This window comes from Haplochromis burtoni, unplaced genomic scaffold, assembly GCF_018398535.1.
Source record: "Haplochromis burtoni strain Fernald_Lab_line unplaced genomic scaffold, NCSU_Asbu1 Contig_84, whole genome shotgun sequence".
Classification (NCBI taxonomy): Eukaryota; Metazoa; Chordata; class Actinopteri; order Cichliformes; family Cichlidae; genus Haplochromis; species Haplochromis burtoni.
The window spans coordinates 945,090-955,555 of record NW_024582445.1 but is presented as its reverse complement, the minus strand read 5'-3'; the positions used below and the strand labels follow the sequence as shown (position 1 = coordinate 955,555).

General features: G+C 40.1%; 1 protein-coding gene across 2 annotated transcripts; it reads right to left on the bottom strand.

Moving 5' to 3' along the window:
* Positions 1–306: 306 nt before the first annotated feature.
* Positions 307–10,402, bottom strand: rhbdl2 (rhomboid, veinlet-like 2 (Drosophila)). Of its 2 annotated transcripts, none has more exons than XM_005925540.3 (8): positions 9,728–10,402; positions 7,933–8,176; positions 6,174–6,322; positions 4,943–5,055; positions 4,458–4,558; positions 1,825–1,885; positions 1,665–1,726; positions 307–1,282 (listed from the first exon to the last, which is right to left on the bottom strand). In XM_005925540.3, exons 2-8 carry the CDS (start codon positions 8,161–8,163, stop codon positions 1,103–1,105), a joined length of 897 nt encoding a protein of 298 aa, XP_005925602.1. In that variant the 5' UTR covers positions 8,164–8,176; positions 9,728–10,402; the 3' UTR covers positions 307–1,102. The 2 variants fall into 2 exon arrangements, with proteins under 2 accessions (XP_005925602.1, XP_005925601.1); XM_005925539.1 differs by lacking the exon at positions 9,728–10,402 and adding an exon at positions 9,294–9,721.
* Between the last annotated feature and the right edge of the window lie 64 nt (positions 10,403–10,466).

Here is a 10,466-nt window from a genome sequence, read left to right as displayed (position 1 = left end):
ATCTCCAATATGTCAAAGGGAGAACTTTTCAGAAATGATTCTCTAAAAACCATAATTTTGATCACGCATCTGCACATAAATGGGAGATTAATTCCAACACTTTATTACCCAGAAACGTTTAAATCAGATTACTTATTAGTAGATAACCTACTAGCTGTATCTATATCTGACCCAGGCTATGGTGCTATTAAGGAGGGATGGTGACTCTACCCCACAACAACATCTGCAACACAGAGAGCAGAATATGTAAATGCATACCACCAGCGGACCTGATCAAAACCAGGTTTAACCAAGTGGAACACAAAATAAATCTTCAGAAGTTCCATATTTAATGTGAAAAAAATATTTACAAATGTGACTTATTTATGAAAACACAGTGTAGAAGGTCTGTTTGGTCTTTTTGTCATAGTTTACACACAATCTTAGATAATTTACAGTTTCAATAACAAAAAATATTTTTTGTTAAAAAAAAAGTACATTTCTAAAAAAACATGCTTGATAGTAAAGCGGCTTCATAGCTAAAGAAGACACATTAAGGACACTCACCCTGTTCTTCCAGTCATTACATCAGTGTAAACATATAGTTATGGCTGTCACGTATAAAAACTCTCTTAAAATGTGATGTCATATGTTAATATGATGTTTTCTTCTAGTGCATAGTGTTTTTAAGCAGTGTAAGAAACTTTTCTATGAACAGTGGATCAATGGCAGTCCTCGATGATCCAAATAAAAAGAACACAGTGGAAAATACAGAAAGTCAAAACAAAGCACACAAGGAAAAAGTAAACCACATATGTTAATTAAGTCATACATAACTGCCCCATCATGTTCAAAATGAATGCTTCAATGGGCACATTTTCATCTGCATAGCCTTAAAGCAACACTACACATAAACAGCAGGAGGAGCCATTTCACACAAATTCAGCCCTGAAGAGAGCTCAAAGTAAAAAAAAAAGAAAAAAAAAAGGCTAAAAACACAACAGGTCAATGTTCGGGTCCCTAAAAAGTAACTGTTCTCTACAACAAATCAGTAAAAATCAGCTTCCTGAGTGACACAAGAATTTTAGAGTTTAAAACAGGGCCTGAGTGCAGCTTCATGCTCCTACGGGGCTGGAGAAAGGAAGATGTTGAAGAACACAGCAAAGAGAACAAAGATTGTGTAGCCCACTATACAAATCCAGAAACGTGGGTCTTTGAGTAGCTTCTCATTGTAAGCACTGAAGAAGACGTAGCCGACGGTCATCCCTGCCACAATTCCTCCAAAGTGAGCAACAAAGGACACCTAAGAGGAAAGACGACATTTAGTCTTTCACCCTATTTACAATGTAGTCAAGCTACTGCCCCCCACCCCCACTGGAAAGCGACTCAGAAAACTTGCAAGACCAGTTTAATAACCAAATAAAAAGGTTGTGTTCTGGTTGTGTGGAAAGCTTTGGCATGCTTTGCACAGAGGAGCGCGTATCGGCATGAATAATCAAGTTTCAGCAAGAGCTACTGAGCTCGTCTGGAGCCACAAGGAAGTAATGCTATCACAAAACAAGCTTGCTGCTGGGGGAGGTTAGCTGACTTAGCTGGATCTGTCTTGAGGCATCTTCTGTGTCAGAGGAGATTAACAAAAGGCCCTGTTTGTTTATGGCTTTTGCACAGCAGCAGCAAAATCATACCTGTAAACCATCTTCATACTTGACAAATCTTCTGTAGAAGGCAAACCCGAAATCTAAACCAACTGGGAAAAAGCAGACAGTTTTAAATCAAATGTTTCTGAAGGTAATTTCCTCAGGTACAAAAACACAAACAGGCCAAAACACAGCTAGGAGAACCTACCAAAGACCACAATGAAGAGGATACGAAACACTCCAAGGAGAGGAATCATCTCTCTGAAATTCTGTAGATTGAAGCAAACACCAGATCAATACTTAGATTTAAACTTAACACAGTAATTTACATCTGCCATATATTTGTAAGTAAAAGGGGCATTGGATGATCAGAAATGTAAATGTACAGCTATTTTGTTTTTCTCTATTTTTGGTCATAAAAAATTTAATTGCTAATATCAAATAAAGATTCACCTAATGAGGTCAGCACATGTACAAATAATCCTTATGAGCCAAAAGCATTCCCAGACCTCTAAATGCTCTGTTTCATCATGACCACTTTTTGTATGATGTAAAATGAAAGCTGATAACTTGAATGTGGTAATTTCAGGCAGACAGCAGTGGCTGTCAGTAGCTAGCACAAACGCTCTGTTTGCAGAGGTCAGCCAGTGATAAGAAAGCTGCCTTAAAAGGACTGAAACTAAAATGGCTTGTTTCAAAGAGGGGATGAACTAAGGGACTGTCCTAAGGCCCAATGTAGGGCTAAAAAGAATTTACACTGTTCACTATGTAAAGTTACTACCACTGCATCCAACAACAAAATCATGGAAAAGGAAAAGAACAGAATAGTTCCCCTTTAATTAAACAAGCTGTGCGAACTATTGCTATGAACACATCACTCACTTCCTCTCGTTGATTTCCAAAGTCATCCTATAGACTACCATCCAATGTTGCCCAGTTAGATTTAGAGATGGACCGATCCGATATTACGTATCGGTATCGGTCCGATACTGACCTAAATTACTGGATCGGATATCGGAGAAAAATAAAAAATGTAATCCGATCCATTAAATATCACGAAAGCACCTCACAAAACTTGCAACACGCCGTAACTCGCCTCAGAACGTTAGCACGTCGGAGCAGTATGCATCACGTGATAGAGCGGCTGTGGCATGCGGGACCTGTCGGTGGTCTGGATAGCATTTGGAGCTTCGCTAGCAACCCGGCATTTCATCTCCGACAAAGTTATCCCCGAGAGAAGTAAAGCAAGTGTGTAAGTCCATCTCTGAATGTTTGTAAAGCATTCCTGCGTTAAGCTTAACAAACGATATATGGAGCGACTGCCTCTTCTTGCTGCTACTTCAATCATGAAACTGCTTAATGATCAGCTGATCGGCTTTTCTGTCGCGAGTCCGTCTCTCTTGTTTGTTTTTGGCCCACTTTGCACCAGAAAGAGGAAACCAGCGGCTGAACAACAGCAGCACGTTTAAGCTTGATAAGCTGTTGTTAGAATTTATTTAATATTACTTTCTACACCAGGATCTTTTTCTACGTAGCTGACGGCTGGTAACTGTGCAGGGGCGGATCTAGCAAAGTTTAGCCAGGGGGGCCGATAGGGCATTAACAGGGAAAAGGGGGCACAAAGACATACTTTTCTTTCTTATTCTCATTTAAAATGTCTAGCTTTTAATAAATAATTATCCAAATCTTACACCCAAAGTTTTAATTTGATGTAAAATGAATAGAAGTCAATTACTGTATATAGTAACTATTAAGTCTAATATATATACCCTAGTAAGCTATAGTACTTTTTCCTTTGGGAAGGTACCATCTGTGCAGTCTGCAATTTTGTTGAAGAAAGATGTTGAATCTATTTAATATTTCTTGAAAAATAATTGATTTCTGTGCATTTTTTTTTTCACACTGCATCAAATTAAGGTTGATTACGTCGATTAAGCATCATGAGGTGGAGCGTGAGGGGTGGTTCCCTATTTTTTATTTATTTATTTTTGTTGTTGCTGGGAGTTGGAACCCTATTAGTTAGGTTGCTTAATATTTACGCTAAGTACTCTTTAAAATACCAGAATAGGGAGGATGGTGTAGGTCTAAGTTTATTAGATTGATCAGTATTGCTGAACTATGAAATATTTTTTTTGTATACAGGTATAACAGAATAGCTTTAGTGTAGTTGTTGTTTTAAACTTGAGTATGAACTTGCAGACTTGCAAAATGCAGCAAGATATTTTAAAAAACAGTTTTGTTGATTAAAAAACACTATATCGGATTCATATCGGTATCGGCAGATATCCAAGTTTATGATATCGGTATCTTATCGGACATAAAAAAGTGGTATCGTGCCATCTCTAGTTAGATTCTCCCCCTGACACTACTTCCTCTTTTTCAGATTGCACCTTCTGCTTAAGATACAGTCCACCTGTGTGCACCTTCCTCCACTCATATGTTGTTGTTTTTTTGCAGTAGGTATTCACCACAGCCATTTCCATCCTTTTTGCAAAATCCACCACGATCTGTTTTTCTGCATTTCTGTCCTTGATACCACATCTATGAACACTTCACCTCTTTTCCCTTCAGCTATATATCTAATCAAGCCTGATCCAATCACCAATATCTACCGCTCTGACTTAAATCTCTTCACCCAACTTATTCCCAAATTCTTCTTTCTCTTCTGACACCCAACCTGTGGGGCATATGCACTGACAAAATTCAACATTACTTACTTCAATTTCTAGTCTTTACCTACAAGACTAACCTGTAGATCATGTCTCTTTACTACCTACACTATATTGCATTGTCACATGAAAAGAAAATACAGATTTCCTGATGAACTGCTGATGAACTTACCACCACAGCGTTCATGAAGTAACCACCGAGTAGGGCATAAACACCCCCAGAAGCCCCCACCAAGGCACTGAGAGGGTCAAAAATGGAACTGGCCAGAGACCCTAAGGGAGAAACATCCACAGCTTTAACACTCAAACACAAACATGAACAGGAAAATTAACTTCAGAAAGGCTGAGTCTCAGGAAGGGAGGCTTGCTGACATCTGGTAGTTAGTCCCAGAGGACTGGGGTCATGGACAGAGCCGTCTCTGCCATACTGCCTAGGAAAGTAGACATCGTGATGCTTTGGCTTGGCCCCGCCAGACTTGTACAATTATAACTGGACGATAGTCCCAGATTAGCCTCAGGGACATAGCAGCAATCCAATTTAAAGCCAGACCAAACCATCATGGCACTTTGTGTGTCCTCTATCCTCTTTCAGTATTCCACCAGCAGGTGGTTCTCTGTTTTGAGGCTGTTAGGTGAAAGAAAAAAGGTAATTCTCACCTGCAAGAACACCAGAAAGATAAACCATCCCCACTTCAAATCCTTTGTGCACCAGCTCCAGTGCGATTCCTACCACCAGTTGCATCAACAGGTTGCCCAAAATGTGCTGCACACTAGAAAATACAAAGTAGGCAATAAGTTCTTGGCCATTGAGATGCAGGACAGCATGATGGACAAAATAGCATGAACACAGACAGTTCTTTTTTAGATCGCTCATTCTGAAGTGTTAAGCCTGTTTAAACTGGTTTTATTAGTAAATCAGTTGCACAAATGTTACTTTAAGAGACTAAACTTGGTTTGTTTGTTTCTGCACATTGTTCCAGAAGGATACTAAAGCAGTTTGCAGGCCAGATTCAAAGCAATATACAGTGCGTTTATTCATGGGGGGGAAAAAGCCAGGGCAACAACACACCTCAGGTAAGTATTTTTAATAGTTTTGGACAATAAGAGTGTCCGCGGCAATAAGCTCTATATGATTTTGTCTACACACAGCATACACTTCATTGTTGCTTTTGGTCTTTTCAGAGGTTTTTGTTACAGAATATCACCCGCCTTAAGCTTTAGGGTTTGTTTTTTTCAGTCAGAGCTGGTTAGACTGTTGTTCCTCTTTGCTAATAGCTTTCCTGTGGAGTCATGATGTTTGGTTTTCCGGTCTTTCTGCAGCTTATGCACTAATGACTTCTTTCTTGCTGCATCCAGTACATTTGCAGTGGTTTTACAGCCATGCCAGACAATTACTACCAAGATTCCATGCAACTCTTTAACATGACCTGAAGCTCAACTTGAGTTTGCATGCTATCCATGTGCCTGCACTGGTTTCCTCTTGGGGGGGGGGGCTCAAAATGAAATTGGTTGTAGGTGTGGGAGGTGTGACTGTCTGCCTCTCTCTGTGCTATCCTTGTAATAAACCTTTGATCTGTCCAGGGTGTGCCCCCATTCTCACCCCATGGCAGCTGGGATAATATTAGTTATCCATCTTCATGAAAAATTACTCACCTCTGTGGTGAGTAATTTTGAAGGGCTACTGCTGCAGCTAAAAGCTCAACATTAAAAAACACAAGACAGGATGCTTTAGGCAAAACCTGCAATCTCAAAAGTGACCGCTGGGTTTAATTACCACCCGTGAGTGAGTTTTATCCACATTTTTTTTTTAAATTTTCTGGGGGGGGTTTGCACTGATTAGAGCCTCACTCGTGTAATTAACATATTTAAAAGCTCTACCCATGCTTACCCGGCGTGGACAAACATGTAGGAGATAAAGCGCCATGCCTCGTTCCGGCATTCAGGCTTGTAGGTTAAAGGGCTGTTCCAGATGCCTTCATCCAGGGTCACCCACTGTTTCTGTGGCTTCCACACAGCATAGTAGATAAATACAGCCAGCTGATGAATGAAATAGGGTGGATACAAAACATTAGACATGAAGTATGAGAGTCTAAAACACTGTAGAAAAGATATCAGGGTCAAGCTAAATCTAATAGCTGTGAAAAAAACAAAAGAATGAGGGAATTAGACATACAGATGTTGAGGTTTGCTTTACAGAGACATGTTTCCCACTAACTTGACCTCAAAACTCCTCCCAGTCTGATGATACAAAGAGTCTACATGGTTATCTCTATGAGTATAAAGCAACAACATGCTGAGAAAGTATCCATGGGCATTCAAATGCAGCAACACTGGACATCTGTGAGCCACAAAGAGAGCTGTTCATTCCTAAGTTTGAACAAGGCAACATGCAAACAGAGGCAACAGGCTTCACACCAGCTCTCACATTACAATATAACCAAGTGGAAAACTGACTTGGTTATCTCACAAGCCCTGATGTGCTCACAGAAACTGAAGCATAAACAGACAATCTATACTGCACAGCAAGCCACATACAACTAAGCCTTTAAAAATACTCCAAAGGACACTAAAAAAGTGAAGAGATCCAGTTAAGTGACTTCAAGGAGCAAAGGTGAATCCTAACAAACACCACTCAGCTACAGCTGCCAATCAAAGTACCCACACGCCTAACTCCAGTATCCAGATAGGCGAGTTATACTGAAATTCACCACCTCTAGTGTTGTTGTAACGGGGGACAGTATCTGCACAGACCAGGCTGTAAACATGAAAGTTGGGCATTTTAACATGGGAGCTTTGTTACATGTGGCCAAGTAGAGGAAGTCTTCCTCTTGGCACTTTGTGGCTCTTTAATTTTCAGCCCCGGAAATTGAGGCTGGTATGTAAACAAGCTCCCAGGTTAGCACTCCACCCTCTTGTCTAAATATGATCACTTCCCGCTCCAAAAAATCAAAATGGCAGAAGCCATAAAGTTCTGGCAACAAAGCCAGAAAGAGGAGCTCACATTGGCACTATGAGAGCTTACAGTGATGTGTGTTTAACATAGAGGCGATTTTAAATACACTCCCTGTAACCTTGACTTAATAATGTACATCATAAATAACTCTTTGAGGTCAGAGTAAATCAACTGATGAGCTACCAAATTCCACTGGATGTTTTTATTTAACTGAATCTGAATGAAAGACACACTGGCTTTCTGTGGAAAAGCTTCTCCCAGCAGTGAAGCTCAGTGTAACCTGAAGCTACCGCTGTTTTCACTGATAACAATGACTTGATGAATCTGGACATTCAGAGGAGGCGGTGCAGATGTTGAAAGACATGGAAAGAAAGAAATGCCCAACAAAGCTTCTCAGTTTAAGGCTTCATCTTTGTGAAAACACACATTTTCAAAGATATACAAACGGTCAAATAAGACACAAATAATTTCTCATTAATATCTGCTATCCTATCCAATTCAATCCAACTTTATTTATAAAGTACTTTTAAAAAGCCAGCACAGGACCAAAGAACTGTACAGTAAATAAGTTAAGAACAAAAGAACAACAAAACAGTACTATTAACAGTTACCCTGAATGTATTTAATACTAATGTAAACCAAAATCACTGTCCTAGTGCCTGTACAGTATCAGTGTGTGCATATGCAGAACTACCTCTGCAATACTGATGAGGATGATGAAGATGGGGGGTGGAAAGCAGTTGGCACGTTCCAGGTACTTTTCGCGCAAGTGTTCTGGGAGCATCCATTTGGAGACAAGACGGTGGAACTTCTCAAAACATCCCATCTCCAAGACACCATCCGGTTGCTCCTCTTCATCCCCCGGCTGCCTCTCATCCGTTTCCACAGGAAACGGCTCCTGCTGCTCCAGGTCATCGTCCGCCATCACTGCTCCAGCCCTGAGTTAAAAGTGAATTCTAAGTTAGTGTAAAAGAAATTTGAGTACTACTGGAAGCGGGAGCTGTTTTTTAAGCTTTTAAAATGTGGATGGAAATTAATTTAATAAATAGTATGTGATCATTTCACATCTATTTATGTCTTGACAGCCACGTTCTGTTAGATTCTCTTTTGCTTTCATAACTACCTGAATTCTTTGTCACACAGAGCTAGAAACACCTGCCTCTGCGAGTTTAGCCCATATTGCCAAGAAAAGATCCCTCACACCATTAATCCACCACCAGCCTGAATCGTTGACACAAGGCCAGATGGATCCATGCTTTCATTTTGCATTTTTATTTTTGTTTACACCCAGTAGCCGATCCTATTCTCCTCTGACACCAACAATTATTATAATTCTCTTCTCTTCCCCCCCTCAGACTTCTTTAGATTTCATTTCGTTTTAAAGGTCTAGTTTCTTGTTTCAGTTTCGCTCCGATTATTGAGGAATATTTAGGTTTGTTTTTTCTCCTTATATCCGGAAGTTTTTCGGGACACGACACTTAACAGGTTTTGAAAAAGGAACCAAAACAAACACATCGTTTTGTGAAGGCAGCTGACTCTCAGTCATGTCCCAGAACAAGTAAACATTCAATATTCAATAAAGCCTCCTCCGGGTTGTGCGCAAGAAAATTGACTAAAGAAATGTTTTACTTAGATCAGTTATGTTTCAGCTGATTATTTCAGCCTTGTTTACAAGAGCTGGCCTGAAGCTGGGTGTCGTCTTTAATCGTGCATTTCAACTACATGAAATACACTGAAGGTTACTGTAAGCATTAAACTAACTTTTAAGACTATAGGCTGAGATTCTAATTTATTATTATTAATAATGTTATTTTATGGCACTTCCTTCCGTGTTGCCTACATTTTGACCTACAACTGATCTCACAGCACAGTAACAGTGCAGGGTTACCGGGTGCTGTAGCATTTCCTGTTTTCTGGGCGAAGTCTGATTTTTAGGGCTCGGTGACTGTCGGCATTAAGAGGCTTTGGATTACATTCGCGCTCGTATCTTCTTGGATAGCTGCGTAAAATAAATACATAAAATAAACTGATCATCACGAACTTTGTCTAACTCACCTTAACCTTCAACAGGAAGAGAGAAGATGGCTCCAGGCGGTGCCAAAGAGACAAATACCGACTTCTCCAAACTAAATCAAACGACTGCAAGTCCTGAATGAAAGAGCTGATCGGTGAGAACTGGAGTTAAACAGTAACCTACAGCAATGTTTTGTGGGTTTTTTCTCCCCCTGTTTATCTTAGTCCGGCCATGCTTTCGGGCGACCCGCAGAGCTGCCTTCTTCAGACTGACCCTCCCTAAGAGACTGAAAGAAAACGCTTAAGCCCTTGTTGATAATTATAGGCCTTTCATTGCTTTTTTCCTGCAGGAAGCTTCCTTCTTCCTACGCGACATAAACAAACCCCGATGCTCCCCTTCTTCTTCCCAGCTACAGCACAGCTGTGTTTTTTCCCCCACAAATCCCAAGTTTCCAAACCGCGCACAAACAGCCTACCTGTTCCCCTCGTACCACACCTGTGGTCAGTGACGTCACAGACACGGTAGTGCTTCGTCCCAAGGAGCCGTGGCCTAATCCCGACCAACACTATACAACCACCCCAGCGTCCAACCACACATAGAAAAGAAAATACTCTTGAGTAGAAGCGTGGCTCATTCAAACTGATCAGTGTCAATAAACTTCACTCAGGTCAGAGACCCGCTTTAATATTGAGGTTGTAGTTCTCCCAATCTACCACAGGGGGGTGCTACAGCACGCAAATAAGGCTAATAGACGGGATTATTTTTAGACTCAACGATTACAGTAGACAAGACACCAGTTGTGAACAAGTCTTAATGGCCATACAGTTCCCATTTGAACAAGTCATCAGCTCCGAGATTTCAACATAAATAGGTTTTATTATTATTATGCATGGATGAACTCATTTTAGAGGTCTTTTGCTAAATTCATCAATTATACTCCATTAATCACAGCTCATCTGTATTTTTCTGTACAAAATGTCAGAAAATTCAAAACCAAAAGCAATAAAATTCCAATTTAGTCGTTTATCTACATTTAATTATAACCCTTGTTTTGTTTTTGGAAGACAAGCCAAACCGTAGATTAAAAAACAAAAACAAACCCGTCATTTAGGTGTGCAAAGAAATACATTTGAGATGATACAAAAAAAATAGCATATTTTATGGTCAACATGTCACAAAAGAGCAACTATTACTGACCTTATGATGAGATGTTG

What these genes read in the sequence shown, in the direction of transcription:
- rhbdl2 (XM_005925540.3), bottom strand. Translation starts at nt 8,163, where the DNA reads ATGGCGGACGATGACCTGGAGCAGCAGGAGCCGTTTCCTGTGGAAACG. An exon ending in TCTTTCTGGTGTTCTTGCAG is followed by an intron (nt 4,559 to 4,942) that starts GTGAGAATTACC and finishes TTTCTCCCTTAG; the next exon opens with GGTCTCTGGCCAGTTCCATT. An exon ending in ACTTCATGAACGCTGTGGTG is followed by an intron (nt 1,886 to 4,457) that starts GTAAGTTCATCA and finishes TTCAATCTACAG; the next exon opens with AATTTCAGAGAGATGATTCC.